Here is a 20263-nt window from a genome sequence, read left to right as displayed (position 1 = left end):
TGAAATGTAAGCGTGGATAACGTTGTGACAGCATCCAAGCGACACTGGGTATTCTGCGGAGGTCGCTTTATGGTAGGTAGGCTTACCTACTGTCAGTCGGACTTCATAGCAAAGCCAGCCAAGTTCTTGTCTTCCGCAAAAAAAACTTAAGCTTAGAGAATGGCAGTGTTCAACAGGATCTAAATCGTAATGTATCATGGGTAAATTGACTGATCCACAAATAATCATGTAGTTATTTTTGATGCAAGGTTCTTTGTAGATCTGGCAGTTGCCTGCACTGTCGGCTGAAATGTCAAAGCAGCCCAATATTTCTCCAGCGTTGCGCAAATCCTGACTAGGCTAAAAGGTTTACCAACATGTCAGGAACATGAGTTATACCTGCTTTCACCATTTTTACAAAGTGAGAGACTTCTGTTGCCAGACCCAATGTTCTTTGATTGAAAAAAAAGCATATAGAAATTATCACAAATAAGATATTTTATTGATAATCAAAATCAAGAAAACAAACATTGGTAAAAATAAAATTTTAAAAAGGGGGAGGGATCCTTTGTTTTTGACAAATCTCCAGACCAAACATAAAATGATTCAAGTTTTTATTGTAAACTCTGTTGTTCTGTAGTTTGAGGGTATATTCCACATGATGGAATAAAAATACATTACAACTAACAAAAATATGAAGTGTGTGAACTAAAGTAGGTGTGCTGATGTTCTCAGTGACAGATTCCAGGCTTAAAGCAGTCTCAAGAGAAGGGAAATGAGCTGCCTCAACTGACTTGAGGAAGCAGGGAGTTGTTGGCAAGGTTGCACTGCCTCTGCCAGTATAGAACTGTCCACTTTCCTCTGCATAAACGACTTGGCACACAATAGTTCTGATTCAGATCTGAGTGGAAGGGGAGAGACATATGTTACCAAGTTACCTAACCCAAAAGCAGACAAAGAATTCAAGCAAAATGGACAGAGCAAAAAGCATTTCACTCAATTGTATATGATTTCAGTTGATTGACTGCATCACACAAATTATTACATATGGATGGCTTCCCTTGTAACTAGCAAGAGGAATCCTCTACTTACATCATCAATGTCCTCGTCGTCATCTCCAATGTCATCAAACTGAATATCCTCATCGTCACCAGGTCCAAATGTGTCAGTCTCATTGATTTTAGCTAGGGTGTTAGAAGATAGTCACAATTAATAAACTAGCCTACTTAAAAAAAATAAAAGAGTGAACATGTGCCTATAATTGGAAGCAAGACAAATCTCCATTCCTGGCTTCATTTCATTTTAGTCTTAGGTTAGATGCTATTAACCTCCCTGATTCCCTCTCTTTTTTAGTGGCCCAAGATACTTACCATGTTCAGGAAGCTCCCCATAGGCCTTCAAACTCCTGGCCTCGTCTGCATTGTACTTCAGGATAACATCGGCTTTTTGGTCCTTCAGGGAAGAATGTAATGTAACCATTAGGACATATTCTTTGAACTTTGGGCCTCCTAGTGCCTTGGGTTGTATTAATATTACCTGGTAATCTCGAAGTCCCACAAGGATGATGTCTGAAGTATTGATCCAAACCTGCCCAGGAGCGAAGAACAAGATGTCAGCAAGGACAGCTTGGAGTATGGAAACTGTAATATTTCCAGCATAGAGCCAAACTAATCAGGTAGAAGAGTCTGTCAACCCTCATGTCAAACCCAAAGCATTGTGGAAATGGAGTGTAAAGGATAATGGCATTGGATTGCATTTATACAGTACACGTAAGATCTCAATTAGCTTCAGTCTACAGCTATTTGCCAAACACGTGGTGGATATTGTGACTAATGGCACTACTATATAGGCTACTGTGTACACCATTACCTTTTTACGTAGCTTTCCTCGGATGTGGCATAGTCGCTTGACTCCATCAAAACACATAGCTTCCAGTCGTCCATTACCCAACATCTTAATCACCTGTGCATATTCTAGATTAGAACAGAAGTTCAGCCAGTTAGTCAATTCATATAGAGGGGGTCACAAGATGGCTCAAATGTAAAAGCTGAACTGTTAACCGCCCTACTCCCTGGTTACAGTGACCGTATTACCGCCACACCGGCAGTCACCAGTCATGACCGAAGTCAAATTCCACATGACCGTTGAGTCACGGTAACTAGGCTTCTCCAAAACTGCACTCTGATGCCGCTGATGGTCATTAGTAGCCTTTATTTATTTCACCTTATTAAACTAGGTAGGCCAGTTGAGAACAAGTTCTCATTTACAACTGCGACCTGGCCAAGATAAAGTAAAGCAGTGGGATAAACAGTCAATAACACAATAGAACATCTGTATACAGTGTGTGTGCAAATTAAGTAAGGAGGTAAGGCAATAAATAGGCCATAGTGGTGAAGTAATTAAAATATATAAATTAACACTGGAGTGATAAATGTGCAGATTAGAAATACTGGTGTGCAAAAGAGCAGAAAAACAAATATTGGGATGAGGTAGGTAGTAGGTTAGATGGGCTATGTACAAATGGGCTGTGTACAGCTGCAGCGATCGTTAAGCTGCTCGGACAGCCGATGCTTGCTGGAGATAGTCTCCAGCTTCAGTGATTTTTGCAATTCGTTCCAGTCATTGTCAGCAGAGAACTGGAAGGAAAGGTGGCCAAAGGTGGTGTTGGCTTTGGAGATGACCAGTGAAATATATCTGCTGGAGCACGGGCTACGGGTGGGTGTTGCTATGGTGACCAGTGAGTTGAGATAAGGCAGAGCTTTACCGAGCAAAGACTTCTAGATGACCTGGAGTCAGTGGGTTTGGCGGCAAATATGTAGCAAGGACCAGCCAAAGAGAGCAAGGTCGCAATGGTGAGTAGACTGCATCCACTGTGATAGACTGCATCCAGTTTGCTGAGTAGAGTGTTGGAGGCCATTTTGTAAATGACATCGCTGAAGTCAAGGGTCGGTAGGATAGTCAGTTCTACGAGGGTATGTTTAGCAGCATGAGTGAAGGAGGATTTGTTGTGAAATAGGAAGCCGAGTCTAGATTTAATTTTGGATTGGAGATCCTTAATGAGTCTGGAAGGATAGTTCACAGTCTAGCCAGACATCTAGGTATTTATAGTTGTCCACATATTCTAAGTCAGAACCATCCAGAGTAGTGATGCTAGGCGGGCGGGTGCGGGCACCTATTGGTTGAAGAGCATGCATTTAGTATTACTAGCATTTAAGAGCAGGCCACGGAAGGAGTGTTGTATAGCATTGAAGCTTGTTTGAAGGTTTGTTAACACAGAAGGGCCATATGTATACAGAATGGTGTCTGCGTAGAAATGGATCAAAGAATCACCCGCAGCAAGAGCAACATCATTGATGTATACAGAAAAGAGAGTCAGCCTCCCAGGCTTCTACTATGAAGGGGGAGCGAATAAGAGCTGTTTGAATCAGGGGCCTGGCTGAAAGCCATTGGCCACGAGCTCCGTTACCTTTCATTTCTAGAGACAAAAGAATTGTCTGGTTGGAATATTATTGAAGATTTATGATAAAAACCATCCTAAAGATTGATTCTATACATCATTTGACATGTCCCTACTAACGTTAATGAAACTTTGACTTTTCGTCTGGACTTAGTGCCCGCGCATTGTGCATTTGGATTACTGGACTAAACGCGAACAAAAAGGAGGTATTTGGACATAAATTATGGACTTTATCGAACAAAACAAACATTTGTGGAACTGGGATTCCTGGGAGTGCATTCCGATGTAGATCATCAAAGGTAAGTTAATATTTGTAACGCTATTTTCCTTGGTTGGAAAATGGCTGTATGGTTTTCTGTGGCTAGGCACTGACCTAACACAATTGCATCGTGTGCTTTTACCGTAAAACTTTTTTGATATCTGACACAGAGGTTGCATTAAGGAGAAGTTTCTTTAATTGTATGTTTAAGCCTTGTAACTTTCATCAATGTTTATGAGATCTGACAGGCCACCATTTAAAAAGAGGATCCCAGCTTTCGCGCTGCTATATTTATGGGCAAATTTGTAAAAGTATGCACAGTAATTCACTTTACAACCAGTGTAGCCTACCTGGCATGTTAAAAAAGTGTAACGTATTTTTTTGTGGATGGGGGTAAACTAGTGCGAGTTTGGCAGCATAATTTCTGCCTGGCATGACAACGACCTTAGTGGTTTCATTTCTGATATCCATCGTGGCAGTGGCAGATTAGCTAGTTAGAGCTAACTCTGTATTGGTGGGGCAGAGTTGAGGGAAGCAGCTTTAACTGTAAACTTGACCCTGTCCTTAAGAATTAAAATATTACAGGTGGAGGCATATCTTGTTATTCACATAGCCTACCACAGATGAGCAGCATTTCCCCCTACTTTTTTTTCTGTCCATGGTGCTGATACAGATTTCGTGACAACCTGTCACTCACTCATTTTAACTTTGGTATTTTTTATATAGGGACATAAAACTAAAACTGGGGGGGGCACACGTTTCAATTGAGTGGGTTAAGCCCCCTTTGCCCCCTCACGGAGCAGGCCAGATTGACAGCAATGTCAAAACCTGCTTGCTAAATGTACAGGTTAAATAAGGTTGAAGGGGGTCCATGCACTCACCTTGGCCATCCTCTTTAAATACCAGCTCTCTCTTTTCTGATTCATTCTCGTTCTTACCACGTCGCCGATTCTTTCCTCCCTTACCTGTAATGAGAAGATGATAGATAGTAAACATGTGGCACTGGTAAATGTAATTCCAATTCCACCATAAGACAAATAAACACAGATAAATAAACCAACCACATGCCTGTTATCTAGCTACAAAGATTTTAACTAACCCATTTTACATGTGGTAGTTAACTAAATGTGACCGCGATTAAGGCAGAGGCTCAAGATGATGGAAACCGCTGGGCAGGGATATTGTTGGCCTACCACTAGTTGATGGTAGTCATTCTGCGGCGCAACAGAATGTGACAAAAGCAAGCAAGGCAGTTCACTTAGCTGGATAATCGCCATTTGAATTCCTTATTTTAATAGTCTAATTACGCTTAAATAAACAACGAGGATGGTTGTAACTAAGGTTAACGTTTCCACGCTTTCAATACTTGTTCAATGCCATACCGTACCTTCCTCCGGTTACGTTGCTAAGCATGGGCCGGGAAGCTAGCTAGCTAGCACCCCCCCCTTAAATGGAATAACAACCAAAGACAACATATTTGATGCGTACCTTTATTCTTCGGCATATTCCCAAACGAACAGACTTCTTTAAACGAGTCCTGTTTTTTCCGTAACAAATTAACTAGCTAGTTTTATTCAAATGGAATGGAAACCAATCGTTGACGATGTCACACACTCTTTACAAAGTTAGCTAGCTAAACCAGAGATATTAGAGAAAGGAGATGGGAATCTCATTGATCAATGAATAGAGGACCGTATAACGCCCCAACCAGCAGACTGTCGACCAATCGTGTTCACGTTGTACTGCGACGTCACGAGGTTGCTAAAGTCATCCTCACTTAATCCCTTCTAAAAGTTTGATTAAATCAAGAAATCTGCCTATTTTCCTCGAAAGTACGTAATGTCACGATTCCAAATCTATATGATATGACAGAAAACAAGTTAGCTATCTCGGGAAAATATTTAATGTTGTACTTCTTTTTCACGAAATTCATGCTAATGTTTTTTTGGAGCTAGCGCCCAATTGACACCCATTCTCTCCTTGAAGTAGATCTCTCCCTATAGCCCAGAATGCATTGTTCGTCCTATTGACGACGTATGAGCAAACTACACACTGGGCGTTAATACCAATCCAATTGAGTTTCCCATCTCCTTAACTAACTTTAGCCAGATATACTTTTTTCTTGCGAAACCTCTTCCTCTTGTGACACCATACTGCCCTTGCGTGAAGCAGCATTCTTTTCTAAAAAAGTGGTTCTAGTCTCCTACATTGTGGCTTTCAGTGGAGGAAATAATAAAATACTGATACAGTTGATTGTATATTTATTTATTCGTGATAATTTGCAAAAAAATTAAAGTTACAAAATAAGCTGCAGACACTTGCCTGGACCACACCTGAGAATGTTTTTTTTCATCTGTTAAACATGGATAGACAGATGCTAAAGCAGAGAGGAAATACAGTGTCTATTCTCACCTCCATCTAGCATGTTACATTTCACAGCAGCTTCTTGGAAAGCCCTTCCCTTTAAAACAAAGCTGTCCTGTGGCCTCAATCATGCACACCAAGTAGAAAATGTTTCATTCATCCACATACAAAATTACATTCTTAATAGGCTCTTAAAATTAGACTGTAAAAGTAATCCTAATTGCTATAAGTATATCCCTTGTTCACGTGTTTCCCTTTATAAATCATGAGAAGGACAAAAAAAAATGTAAAGACTGAGTAAAGCAAAAAAAACTTTTGACCCCTGCCCCAACACAAAGGTCTGAGAGAAAGTGCAGCAGCAGAGGTGAGCACATTTTCTCCCCCCAGGTTTGAAAGGGTCTTGGTAAACTGATTGTTGTAGAATTGAGGAGTTTGCCCAATAGATGGGTATAAGCAATAGCCCATATTGAGTACCTATCGTATCTTCTCAGATTCACACAAGTGCATAGGTAGTGGGGGGTGAGACTGGCTTTTGCCATCTTGTGCTCCATGCAATTGGAGGAAACATCCTTGTAATCCTCTCTAAACCCCTTCATCCCACAGTGCTTAACTCAATCTCTGTTTAAACAGACCTATAGGAATCCGTACAGTTAATTCTATTTTTTTCTGGTAAATATATCTAATTTTCATAAAATAATATATACAGTCTTGTAACTCTTGATCTGTGGGCAGTGAAGATTGTACACGCAAATACATTGTCAAGTTCCTTTTTGGTCTTACACACTGTTCTTCTAACACAGCTGGAGTCAAAACTCACGAATGCACTGGTGCAGTAGCATTAAACAGGTGAGATGATAGTAGTGGCAGATGGATTCACAGGGCTGTGGAAGTCAACTTCTTCACTCCTCTTCGTTGAGCTAATGAGGAGTGTCCTACAGGGTCCAGCACAGGGGGAACATGCATGTTCAGAGCAGAGTAAGTGGCTGCCATCGCACCCTGTAGGAGGAAAAAGAGAAAGGTCTTGGAGTCTTAAATGTATCAATACCCAGCAGAGACTTTCTTTCAGAGTGGCAGAGAAGAGACTATAGTGCATTGAATAAGTTTTATTATTACCTTGACCAAATGAGGGGTATCATGTCTATTGAGCTGGTACTTGGGCAACCGGTCCTTGTGTACTATCCAGGAGTGTCGCAGCACCTGAGCAGCAGTTAGCCTCTGATGGGGGTCCACATGCAGCATCTTTGACACTAGGTCCTAAAGAAAGCAATTCCAAAGTTCAGTTTGTGCATTAACTGCCATTACTACAACATCAAGTACATTGTGCTAGGAACAAAGTATTTACTTTGGAAACTATTATCATAGAGTAATTGGATACTATGGAATGCACAGTGCTGTCGTCCAACCGATGTTCCAGACATACCTTGGCCTCTGCTGAGACAGAGTTCCAGTAGCCGCCTGTCAGAGAGAACTTTCCACTGCCAATCCGAGCTAAGACCTCTTCAGGAGTATCTTCTGGTCCATTGGCAAAAGGAGTGAACCTGAAACATCAAGAAAAACACATACTTCAAAAGGACCTCTAACATATGAAAGTACTTAATTGGTCCTCTTAAATTGTATTGCACATCATTGACTATTGCCTGCATTACAGTTGATAGAGCACACATACCCAGTAAGCATTGTGTAGAGCAGTACTCCCAGACTCCAGATATCACACGCTGCATCATAGCCCTGTTTCTTCAGCACCTAACAACAACATTATTGCACATTGCATTAGAATACAGAAAGCAAAGAACATTGTGTCACATACTAGACAAACATATTGAAAAAATAAACACAGACTAGTTATACAGCAGACAAACATTAGCTGAGGATGCAGGTACTAGTCACAGAAACATGTAGAAGAGACACCTCGGGGGCGACAAAGTTGGCCGTGTAACACGGAGTCATCAGGAGCCCGTTTTCAGCTCTCAGCTGTTTGGCGAAGCCAAAGTCACAGATCCGGATGGACTCTGGGTTTCCAGACTCATCCACATACAGGATGTTACTGGGCTTCAGGTCTCTGTGGACAACCTGAGCAGGGGGACAGATATTTCATCAGTGACATCCTAAGTCAGTGAGTCAAATTTCATAGATGGCCAACTCATATTTCTTATATAGTGTGAGGTTGACCATGCGGTAGGATTTTAATAGCGATGAAATGAATGGATTTTTCTTGCCCAGAGTGAGGCTTTTTACTTACAAGTGAAGATAATAATAGCCAGCAAAATGTAAAGTATTTAGAAAAATAATAAACTGGATCAAATAGAGCTCCTCAAACAAAAACAAGCAACCTGCCAAACTGTTCCCTGTCCTGTCCCTCAATGAGGACAGGCTTCTTATAGCAATACCAATGGAAACCCTTACACATACTATATCTGGTCAATTAACATTCAAAGCACATGATATACCATACAGAAATGTTCAGCTAAATATATATACCTATACCAGCACACATCTCAATAAAGGTGCTAGCATTCTTTAAGCGTCAATAACCTGGGATATAAACATGTACGTCCCCCGGAATAAGCTACTACCACATTACTCGTACCCTAAATAACCATGCGGTCAAACACGCCCCCCATTTTCCTATTAATTCTCTGAACATAAATGAACAGAACTCTTCAACGACGAGAAAAACAGGTACTTTTTTTGCAAACAATTCTTTACCTTCAATCTAGCCATTACATTACCATAGCATGTGCCCTCGAATGTTCATTTAGCTCAGAAAAAGCATGCCCAGCACTACAAACAAATGGTTGGCACGCCCATAACCAAAATGACTGTCGGCGTAAACTCTAAGATGCATTTCTCTCGTTACAGGCAAACGGTCGGCCGCACCGAAGGACATAGGTAAACACATTCAATTCAATAAATATATGTGCATTCTTATGAACCCATAAAGCGTTATTGATATAAGGTATGTCTTTAAAATTATGTGACAAGATCATAAGTGGATCGTCACATACAGGAAAAGGTGCATATGTTGCTTTGAAAGTACCGAAGTGCTCTAGGTAAAAACAATAATACATACATGGAAGTCATAGTATATTAGTGTAATGTATCATAGTGATGGTGATTGCTTACCCCCTGTACATGCAGGTACTCCACAGTTTTGGTGATTGTGTGGAGAACAGCACTGGCCTCCCTCTCAGAGAAGAACTTCTGTCGGAGGATCTTATCCAGCAGCTCCCCTCCTTTCATCAGCTCTGTCACCAGGTACACGGAGCGCCCATCGTCATACACCTACAGTCAACAGAGCACAACCTCACACTGTTACCTAGAGATACTCACAAATAACATGAGTCGTTAGAAGAGTATTCAGCGCAATCACCCACCAAAAAAAAAAAAAAAAACGGAGACAGGTGGCATAATTAGTCAGAGAAAATATGCCCATTACTCACTCAGAACATAGACATACTAGCCAAACAATGAAACAACAAAACACGTGAATCTAGAATAATAGCACCATCTTGCTGTAACTTTCAACTGTGGCTCAAAAGCAAAACAGTGTCGCTTGCTTCATGAGCATACTGCGGATGTAATGACTCACATCTTTGAGAGTGATGATGTTGGGGTGCTGTCCGTAACGCAGAATAATCTCCACCTCTTCTGTGGGGTCCCTCTTGGCCTTACTGATGATCTAAGATAATAACATCAGTAATGACCGTTAATCATACCATTCTAAACATGGGCAGCCCCAGAAGGAGAAACTGACAATGTTTAAGGACAGTGTTACAACTCACCTTTACAGCATACTCCATACTGTTGCTCTTCTGAACGCAGCGTTTGCATATGGAGTAAGAGCCCACGCCAATATCCTCCTTCACATCGTATACATCACTGAACGGTGCTGCGTTTCTGTGGAGTTGCTGAAAAGACAAAGATTCAGATACAGAGACCAGTTCTGTTATTTTCACACACAACCATATAATAACATAAGATCATACCCCATAATGTATGTGTATGTGTTGGTACCTGTATTGAGGTCATGTTCATGCTGGGGGTCTGTGGTGGTTGACTCTCCTCCTTCGAGATGGCCACGAAGCTGAAGCCTCTGAAAAGCTGGTGGGCGTTGGCACTCGGGGGACAGCCAGGAGAGTCTGTAGGGACAATCCTCACGTCAATCCACTCGCTACTTTTCATTGACACAATTAATAATTATAATGATAGTGGGTATTTATACTTCTGGCTATTGTTAAGTTCCAATTCGCCACTTGATGCAAGAGTGATATACCGTTGGGTGATGTTCCCATTTAATTCATAAAATAACACGATGACAATTTAAACTTGATGGCGATGGTTTGTGGTCGAGTAATCCGGGTTGACTAGCGGTAAATGTGAATCTCCCAATTCACCCATGCAGCCCTACTATCTGTTTGCCTGTGACCCTATACGCCTGACCCACCACCTGACCCATAACCCAAGTGAGACTGCTCTCTAGTGGTGAGAAGACCAAACAGCCACAACACACATCAAAATGGTTCTTACACTTTTATTTGTCCTATTTCACGTGTGAATTGGAAATTAGTTTTTTGCATATCCCAATTCCTGGGAGAGTGGGGTCACAGGCAGGGTCAGCCACCATCAACGGCAACTCTGTGAGCAATGGGCACAGATGGATTTTTCATCTTGTCGGCTCTGGGATTCAAACTAGCAACCTTTCGGTTACTGGCCCAACACGCTAACCGCTAGGCTACCTGCCGCCAATAACACTGTTCAGATTATGAAACTGTGTATTGTAAAAGCACCAAACAAGAACCTTTTATTTACCTCGTGGAGTTTTTGCAGTGAATTCAGAGTCAAAGTAGACAGTGTCATCAGGTCTGCCACTCGCAGGTTTAAAGGGGGGATGGATTTCTCTCCTGAATAATTTCTACAGGCATACCAAGAAAAAGGGATGCTAAATGGAATAAACCTAAACATGTATGTTAAAAACACAAAAATACATGTATAATACATAAGGACAGTGTAGTAGGCAGATGGTACACATCTGAATAGCCAAAAACGTACATTCCAGTCAATAGTGGAAAAGAAGAAATGTCTCTTGATCTCTTCCACTCCGTCTGGACCAGCACCTGTGAACAACAAAAAACACACACATCACATCAGGACAGCTGGGGTAATAGGATTGCAGTTGTTCAAACATTCGGTGATGTTTCAGTAAAGTCGGACTAGCGTTTTTCCGTTTGAGTGTGTTTTATTTGAGCCACCCATTAGTTACAAGACACAGCAGAAAATACAATTTTAGTGATGAGATTGATTACCCAGTCTGTTGCCTGGGTTGCGTTTGAACAGGTTACGTAGGAGAGACTGGGCCTCTTGACTCAAGGACTGTGGCATTCCCAGCTTGGCCCTGCAGTGCAAACAAAAAAAGTACTATGGTAGATAAAGAACAAATTATGGCTAACTATTTTAACAGCCTGGTAAAACTGGTACGAGAGAATGGGACATGTTGAGGGAGGACGCACTTCAGTATCATGGTCATGGTTTCCTTCCGATCCTTCCCTTGGAAAGGCAGTGTTCCCGTCAACATCTCAAACTGGGGAAGATGAAAACAGTGGTCCTGTCAGCCATTGGACACATTGGCCCATACAGGCAGATATGAAGGCACACTTGATACCAGTCAGATATTTGAACACATCCCAGAGTAATAAAAAGTAAAAGAGCAACAAGCATTCACCATGAGCACACCGTAGGACCACCAGTCGGCGCTAAGGGTGTGTCCTCGGCGGTTCACGACCTCTGGTGCCATGTACTCCACTGTTCCGCAGAAAGAGTAGGCCTTGTTCTCATGATCAATGGACTCTTTACTCAGGCCGAAGTCTGGAACAAACAAAGGGCAGCAAAATGAGCCTGTGGTTAAATTCTATTCATAATCAAGCAGAAAACTGTACATAGGCAAACTGAGGGCTCCTAAAATGACATGCAAAGGTATTAATATGACTAGCAGTGCTTTCCTATTGTGCTTGGTGAATGAGTCAGGCTAAGTGTGAATATGAAGCATGAATATTTAATAGAAGCAGAGCATTACTCACCAGTGAGTTTGATATGTCCCTGCTCATCTAACAAGATGCTGAAAGGACAGAGTGATCTCAGTCAGAGAGGAAAACAACATCCACCAGCAGAAACTCACACAGTAAATAGACATTATATAACATTGTCCCTTCTACGCTCCAAATTGATTTGACTCAAAATAATGTTTGGCTTAAATATGAATAATACACATGTATTTTCCAGGTTGCTGATTGGAAGAGAAACAAGTACCTAATGTGCATAAGCAATGTTTATAGCATTAGTGTGATAGGTACTTCTCAGGTTTAAGGTCTCTGTAGATGATTCCCAGGCCATGCAGATGGTCCAGTGCCAGAGCCAGCTCTGCCAGGTAGAACTTCACATCCTCCTCTGTGAACATCACCTGGGAGTATGGAGACAGGCTGATTTAAAATAACGTACCTACTGATACACAAAATACACAGAGATTATTCAAAATGTGTCATTTTTCTAAATATACTGAACAAAAATAACCATAATTTTATTTTTACTGAGCTACAGTTCATATAAGAAAATCAGACAATTTCAATAAATTCATTAGGCCCTAATCTATGAATTTCACGACTGAGCAAGGGCACAGTCATGAGTGGGCCCTGGAGGGCATAGGCCCACTCAATCAGAATGAGATTTTTACCACAAAAGGGCCTTATTACAGACAGAAATACTCCTCAGCACCCCCCCTCAAACATCCAGCAGGTGCAGAAGCCGGATGTGGAGGTCCTGGGTTGGCATGGTTACATGTGGTCTGCGGTTGTGAGGCCGGTTGGACGTACTGCCAAATTCTCTAAAATGACGTTGGAGGCGGCTTATGGTAGAGAAATTAACATTAAATTCTCTGGCAACAACTCTGGTGGACATTCCTGCAGTCAGCATGCCAGTTGTACGCTCCCTCAAAACTTGAGACATCTCTGGCATTTTTTGGGAGAAAAAGGCTATTTGTGCTTATGAACATCATCTGGGGTCTTATATTTCAGCTCATGAAACATAGGACCAACACTTTACATGTTGCCTTTATATTTGTGTTTAGTGTAAAACAATTATAAATCGTAGAAAACCCCCCTCAGGATTAGAATTTGGTTTACCTCTTTGGACAGCCGTGTGAATAAATCTCCACCCCTGAGGAAGTCCAGAATCAGGTACAGCTTCCCTTCTGTCTGGAATGCTGTGAAGAATCATGGGTACATGTTCAACTCAAAACACATCTAAGTTTTGATAATCTCTCTTTACATCAGACGTAAAAAAAAATATATATATATATGGCAGGTCAGTGAGATGTCTGATAACTCACCGTAATGTAGTCGGACGATAAAAGGATGGTTCACCTCCACCAAAATATCTCGCTCCATCTTAGTCCGGACCCTATCTCGCACTGGTTATACGTGATAAGAATAATAAGTGAAATCCGGATATATAGAATTCAACTAGAAAGATTGATAGTTGTAAAGTAGTTCTAAACCCAGGAAGATAGACACTGTAGTTGTAAAGTAGTTCTCTATATTCAATATAAACAAATTCACAAAAAAAAAAATCTGTGCACTAGTGTACCTTTCAATGTGGCCTTTTTCAGTACCTTCATAGCATAAAGCTGTCCAGCATCAGGCCCTGTTATTTTCTTCACAAGGAACACCTGAACATCAATAGACAGAGACACAAATCAGTTCAGTTGTTAATCACAACATCTTCCATCAATTTGTCAGTCTCATTTACACAAATGTTTAGAGATATGATCATACTTCCAACCATAATTCATACAGTTGAAGTCAGAAGTTTACATACACCTTTGCCAAATACATTTAAACTCAAGTTTTTCACAATTCCTGACATTTAATCATAGTAAAAAGTCCCTGTCATAGGTCAGTTACGATCACCACTTTATTTTAAGAATGTGAAATGTAAGAATAATAGAGAATGATTTATTTCAGCTTTTATTTCTTTCATCACATTCCCAGTGGGTCAGAAGTTTACATACTCAATTAGTATTTGGTAGTATTGCCTTTAAATTGTTGAACTTGGGTCAAGCGTTTCGGGTAGCCTTCCACAAGCTTCCCACAATAAGTTGGGTGAATTTTGGCACATTCCTCCTGACAGAGCTGGTGTAACTCAGGTTTGTAGGCCTCCTTGCTCGCACACACTTTTTCAGTTCTGCCCACAAATGTTCTATAGGATTGAGGTCAGGGCTTTGTGATGGACACTCCAATACCTTGACTTTGTTGTCCTTAAGCCATTTTGCCACAATTTTGGAAGTATGCTTGGGGTCATTGTCCATTTGGAAGACCCATTTGCGACCAAGCTTCAACTTCCTGACTGATGTCTTGAGATGTTGCTTCAATATATCCACATAATTTCCCTACCTCATGATGTCATCTATTTTGTGAAGTGCACCAGTCCCTCCTGCAGCAAAGCACCCCCACAACATGATGCTGCTCCCCTGTACTTCACGGTTGGGATGGTGTTCTTCGGCTTGCAAGCCTCCCCTTTTTCCTCCAAACATAACAATGATCAATGTGGCCAAACAGCTCTATTTTTGTTTTATCGGACCAGAGGACATTTCTCCAACAAGTATGATCTTTGTCCCCATGTGCAGTTACAAACCGTAGTCTGGCTTTTTTTATGCCGGTTTGGAGCAGTGGCTTCTTCCTTGCTGAGCGGCCTTTCAGGTTATCTAGATATAGGACTCGTTTTACTGTGGATATAGATACTTTTGTACCTGTTTCCTCCAGCATCTTCACAAGGTCCTTTGCTGTTGTTCTGGGATTGATTTGCACTTTTCGCACCAAAGTACGTTCGTCTCTAGGAGACAGAACGCGTCTCCTTCCTGAGCGGTATGACGGCTACGTGGTCCCATGGTGTTTATTGTTGCGTACTATTGTTTGTACAGATGAACGTGGTACCTTCAGGCGTTTTCTGAGGTCTTGGCTGATTTTTATTTTCCCATGATGTCACGCAACGAGGCACTGAGTTTGAAGGTAGGCCTTGCAATACATCCACAGGCACACCTCCAATTGACTCAAATGATCAGAAGCTTCTAAAGCCATGACATCATTTTCTGGAATTTTCCAAGCTGTTTAAAGGCACAGTCAACTTAGTGTATGTAAACCTCTGACCCACTGGAATTGTGATAGATTATTTCAATTATAATTCACTGTATCTGTAAACAATTGTTGGAAAAATTACTTGTGTCATGCACAAAGTAGATGTCTTAACCAACTGACCAAACTGACTATAGTTTGTTAATGTGGAGTGGTTGAAAAACAAGTTAATGATTCCAACCTAAGTGTATGTAAACCTCCGACTTCAACTGTATATGAATAATATTATCATTAAGAAAAATAAACATTACAACCAGGTCTACAAATGTCAACCTCACACAATAATTTACCTTCCCAAAGGATCCCTGTCCTAGGACCTTGCGCAGCTCAAACTGCCGCGGATCAGCCTTTTCAGAGCCCTCTTTCACATGGTTTGTGATACTGATCTCATTCACAAAGCCCTCATCCTGTGAAAGAAAAGAGACACAGTCAAACCAAAGCCAGGCGCGACCCAAATACACAGCACAGCAGTATGGAAAAAGACAACAATACACAGCAATTCTATAAACAAAAGCAGATGTGAGTACGAAAACAAACACACGAGACATGCAAAGAATAAGCAAATATACAAAGCAATAGAATGAATCAAATCAAATATATTCACAACCTTTGATTTAAAACCACACTAATAAAGAGACTGCATACTTAGCGCCTTTTCACTGCACTAAAGCAGAGAGTCCTACTGTGAGAGGATGGAGAAATAAACTCCCATGCTTTCCCACCAAAACACAACACCAAACCAGACCCACGTACAGCACACCAGCTTACAGTGAAGTCCTTCTTTGGCCCTTGTTCTGCCCAAGCAGAGGCCAAATCCCCCATGCCGGTGCTGGGCCAGCAGAGCCCCTCTCCCTGTGTCAGTGTTGCCGACAGGCTGCGGTGGGGGAGACTGCGCTGCACTCGGATCAGCCGGGACTGACAGCTTGCAACTGGTTGCCATGCCACCAACACCCCCTCCCATTGCATCAGAGGTGGTGTGGAGGAGGATGACTAAAGACACAGTATGCTCCCTCTCTCTTTCACAGTCACTCTCAGGCTCTTTCTTTACCCCCTCATCTTCGCTAACCATTTTCTTCTCCTTTTACTCAGACGACCCCACCACTATGCCACTTTAATACATAGTACTCAGCATTATTGTGGAGTGCCTGAATGTAGGTGTTTGAGCAAGTGAGTAAGAGAGAAGAAGAAAACACAACATAAACACACCAACTGTGGAAATTACAGTCAGGGAGAAGACAGAAGTTGAGATTATATTTATATTATTTTAACTTACACTGCATGCTGTATCATCATCATCCCCCATGGAGTCATCCAGTACCTGTACAACACATAAAACATATCATCTCTCTCTATCCCTTAAGGTCCTTGTGTAATTGTACCCCTTAGCCACGCCCCTAGCCCTACTGTCATTTGTATACTATTTATGTGTACTTGTGTTCCCCATCTACCTTCGTATTGATTTATTATTGTTAATAATAAAAAATATATAATAATCACAATTGTGGTATTTTTTGACACTGTCTAAATATGCTTCAGGGCCAATTGTTCAGTTGATTATAAAACATATATAAATACAACTATTTATTAATAAGCCTAGTTTACACATTAGAACTTGTCCAATAAACATTGCATGTTCCCTGTAGTGAGTGAATTACCCAAAGGTCAGCCAGCCCAGCAGCTATTGAGTGAGTAGCTAGGTGAAACAAAACATTAGGAACAAGAACACCTTCCTGATTGCGCTGCACCCCCTTTCCCCTCAGAACAGCCTCAATTCATCGGGCATGGACCACATGGTGTCGAAAGCGTTCCACAGGGATGCTGGCCCATGTAGACTCCAATGCTTCCCACAGTTGTGTCAAGTTTAGCTGGATGTCCTTTGGGTGGTGGACCATTCTTGATAGACAAGGGAAACTGTTGAGCGTGAAAAACCCAGCAGCGTTGCAGTTCTTGACACACTCAAACCGGTGTGCCTGGCATCTACTCCCAGAACCCCATTCAAAGGCACTTAAATATTTTGTCTTGCATTCACCCTCGGAATGGCACACATACACAATTCATGTATCAATTGTCTCAAGGCTTAAAACTCCTTATTTAACCCGTCGCCTCCCGTTCACCTACACTGGTTGAAGTCGATTTAACATCAGTGACATCAATAAGGGGTCGTAGCATTCACCTTGTCAGTCTCATTAGAAAGAGCAGGTGTTCCTAATGTTTTGTGCACTCAAGTGTATATTGCGTCAAGTTCAACCCCACCACAGCTTCCTTCCGGCCACAAATGTCCGTTGTTACAATGTAGCAACCTGCACTTGAGAAAATTAGATAACTTAAGATCACAATGCTGTCCTTTTGTTAATCGTTTAAGTTGTAAAATCCGTTTGTGCGAAACCAAAACGAGGTTGCTGTCCCACAAACTCTAGGGAGGACGTCAACTCACAAGAGACCGCGGCAATCATTGACGACAAAATGACAGCTACGGTGGCCATAGGTCATTCATTTCCATGCCTATTTACCTCTGTTTCAGAATTGCCCAATGCCATTTTCTGCCACGGGTCTGCTCCAAACTGTGCCAAGGGCATCTTCGACAAGAGTTCAGTCGCGAGCTTCCAGTGACTTGAAGCTTTCAAGGATTGAGATAAGTACAAATATTTCTTGAGGTGGGGGGGGTCTCTGTTCAACGAGAAAAACAAAATCGTAAGAGGGTTTCAATGTAAACGCGACTGTAAGTATACACTACTTTTATCACTACTCCTAATGTTTTCTTGAAACTACATAGCTTACACTTTTTCCCACAACAAAATCTCTCACTTCCGTTCTCAATATGGCGCCGTGGCTGGGTGTACCTGTCTGTCAGAACAGGCTGAGGAATGCGTCACCCTTATGCCATTGGTTGGCAGGAACAGGATACCGTCCTCGAGACAGGTAATGATAAGCAATAAACTAAAATGTATCAAATATGCCTTGAGATGACAAATGTCACCTAGGACTTATATTACAGTGGGGTCCTATTAGTCAAATAGCCATGTCATTGTGTAACATTTATTTTTATTTAACTAGGCAAGTCAGCTAAGAACAAATTCTTATTTACTATGATGACCTACCAAAAGGCCTCCTGCAGGGAAGGGGGCTGGGATTAAAAATACAGGACAAAACACACATCACGACAAGAGATAACATTACATAAAGAGAGACCTAAGACAACAACATAGCATGGTAGCAACACAACATGGCAGCAGCACAAAACAGGGTACAAACATTATTGGGCAACATTGAGCCTCCCATCCATGCCATTTAAGAGCAAGGGATAAAACAAAGTGTGTGTGTGTATGTATGTGTATATATATATATATATATATATATATATATATATAGATATATATATATATATATAGATATATATATATATCAAGTTTGGACACACCTACTCACTCATTCAAGGGTTTTTCTCTTTTCTGTAGAATAGTAGTGAAGACATCAAAACTATGAAATAACACATATGGAATCATGTAGTAACCAAAAAAGTGTTAAACAAAAACAAATTATATTTTAGATTATTCAAAGTAGCCACCCTTTACCTTGATGACAACTTTGCACACTCTTGGCATTCTCTCAACCAGCTTCACCTGGAATGCGTTTCCAACAGTTTTGCAGGAGTTCCCACATATGCTGAGCACTTGTTGGCTGCTTTTCCTTCATTCTGCGGTCCAACTCATACCAAACCATCTCAATTGGGTTGAGGTCAGGTGATTGTGGAGGCCAGGTCATCTGATGTAGCACTCCATCACTCTCTTTCTGGGTCAAATAGCCCTTACACAGCCTGGAGGTGGGTTGGATCATTGTCCTGTTAAAAAACAAATGATAGTCCCACTAAGCGCAAACCAGATGGGATGGCGAATAGCTGCAGAATGCTGTGGTAGCCATGCTGGTTAAGTGTGCCTTGAATTCTAAATAAATCACTGACAGTCTCACCAGTAAAGCAACCCCACACCATCACACCTCCTCCTCCATGCTTCACGGTGGGAACCACACATGCAGAGATCATCCGTTCACCTACTCTGCGTCTCACAAGGACAGCAGTTGGACTCATCAGACCAATTTGGACTTATCAGACCAAAGGACAGATTGCCACCGGTCTAATGTCCATTGCTCGTATTTCTTGGCCTAAGAAAGTATATTCTTCTTCTTGGTGTCCTTTTAATAGTGGTTTCTTTGCAACAATTTGACCATAAAGGCCTGCCTCACACAGTCTCCCCTGAACAGTTGATGTTGAGATGTGTATGTTACTTGAACTCTGTGAAGCATTCATTTGGGCTGCAATTTCTGAGACACTCTAATGAACTTATCCTCTGCAGCAGAGGTAACTCTGGGTCTTCCTTTGCTGTGGCAGTCCTCATGAGAGCCAGTTTTGTCATAGTGCTTGATTGTTTTTGCGACTGCACTTGATGAAACTTTCAAAGTTCTTAATTTTCCCAATTGACTGACCTTCATGTCTTAAAGTATTGCTGGACTGTCATTTCTCTTTGCTTATTTTAGCTGTTCTTGCCAAAATAATTGCTTCCTGTAGCACTAATTCCAAAAGGTTTCGGGACACTGTAAAGTCATGGAGAATAAGAGCACCTCCTCCCAGCTACCCACTGCACAGAGGATAGGAAACACTGTCACCACCGATAAATCTATGATAATCGATCATTTCAATAAGCATTTTTCTACGTCTGGCCATGCTTTCTACCCTGGCTACCCCTACCCCGGCCAACATCTCAGCACCCCCTGCAGCAACTTGCCCAAACCCGCTTCTCAGTCACCCAAATCCAGACAGCTGATGTTTTGAAAGAGCTGCAAAATCTGGGTCCCTACAAATCAGCTGGGCTAGACAATCTGGACCCTCTCCATTGTTGCAACCCCTATTACTAGCTTATTCAACCTCTCTTTCGTATCGTCTGAGATTCCCAAAGATTGGAAAGCTGCCGCGGTAAGCTTTCCACTCTAGACCCAAACTGTTATAGACCTATATCCATCCTGCACTGCCTT

The 20263-nt window shown here is 41.6% G+C and overlaps 2 protein-coding genes across 3 annotated transcripts; both read right to left on the bottom strand.

Moving 5' to 3' along the window:
• Window positions 1–462: 462 nt before the first annotated feature.
• LOC109873098 (eukaryotic translation initiation factor 1A, X-chromosomal-like) lies at window positions 463–5691 on the bottom strand. The gene is made up of 7 exons (XM_020464626.2): window positions 5184–5691; window positions 4577–4660; window positions 1849–1952; window positions 1516–1566; window positions 1350–1431; window positions 1072–1163; window positions 463–880 (listed from the first exon to the last, which is right to left on the bottom strand). Exons 1-7 carry the CDS (start codon window positions 5197–5199, stop codon window positions 875–877), a joined length of 435 nt encoding a protein of 144 aa, XP_020320215.1. The 5' UTR covers window positions 5200–5691; the 3' UTR covers window positions 463–874.
• Window positions 5692–5939: 248 nt separating this feature from the next.
• LOC109872812 (ribosomal protein S6 kinase alpha-3) lies at window positions 5940–18117 on the bottom strand. 2 transcript variants are annotated; one of them, XM_020464162.2, is made up of 23 exons: window positions 18017–18117; window positions 17749–17905; window positions 16512–16556; window positions 15529–15645; window positions 13695–13776; window positions 13438–13518; window positions 13232–13311; window positions 12407–12513; window positions 12134–12171; window positions 11779–11921; window positions 11567–11637; window positions 11363–11451; window positions 11109–11173; window positions 10869–10971; window positions 10074–10198; window positions 9842–9967; window positions 9649–9738; window positions 9183–9341; window positions 7968–8129; window positions 7726–7802; window positions 7480–7597; window positions 7173–7313; window positions 5940–7055 (listed from the first exon to the last, which is right to left on the bottom strand). In XM_020464162.2, the coding sequence occupies exons 2-23, from the start codon at window positions 17812–17814 to the stop codon at window positions 6933–6935; spliced, it is 2208 nt and encodes a 735-aa protein (XP_020319751.1). In that variant the 5' UTR covers window positions 17815–17905; window positions 18017–18117; the 3' UTR covers window positions 5940–6932. The 2 variants fall into 2 exon arrangements, with proteins under 2 accessions (XP_020319751.1, XP_020319750.1); XM_020464161.2 differs by having other exon boundaries at window positions 17749–18069.
• Between the last annotated feature and the right edge of the window lie 2146 nt (window positions 18118–20263).

Source organism: Oncorhynchus kisutch, linkage group LG28 (genome assembly GCF_002021735.2).
Source record: "Oncorhynchus kisutch isolate 150728-3 linkage group LG28, Okis_V2, whole genome shotgun sequence".
Classification (NCBI taxonomy): domain Eukaryota; kingdom Metazoa; phylum Chordata; class Actinopteri; order Salmoniformes; family Salmonidae; genus Oncorhynchus; species Oncorhynchus kisutch.
This window is presented reverse-complemented; position numbering and strand designations above follow the sequence as displayed.

Bases quoted from the DNA above. Each gene is read 5' to 3' on its own strand.
- LOC109872812 (XM_020464162.2), bottom strand. From the start codon at position 17,814: ATGCCCTTGGCACAGTTTGGAGCAGACCCGTGGCAGAAAATGGCATTG. The intron at 16,557-17,748 runs GTAAATAGGCAT...TGTGTTGTACAG, and splicing joins TGGGCAATTCTGAAACAGAG to GTACTGGATGACTCCATGGG. The intron at 11,922-12,133 runs GTGAGTAATGCT...TGTTTGTTCCAG, and splicing joins GGGACATATCAAACTCACTG to ACTTCGGCCTGAGTAAAGAG.
- LOC109873098 (XM_020464626.2), bottom strand. The intron at 1,953-4,576 runs GTGAGTGCATGG...GTTCTAATCTAG, and splicing joins ATTTAAAGAGGATGGCCAAG to AATATGCACAGGTGATTAAG. The intron at 1,567-1,848 runs GTAATGGTGTAC...GCTCCTGGGCAG, and splicing joins GAGGAAAGCTACGTAAAAAG to GTTTGGATCAATACTTCAGA.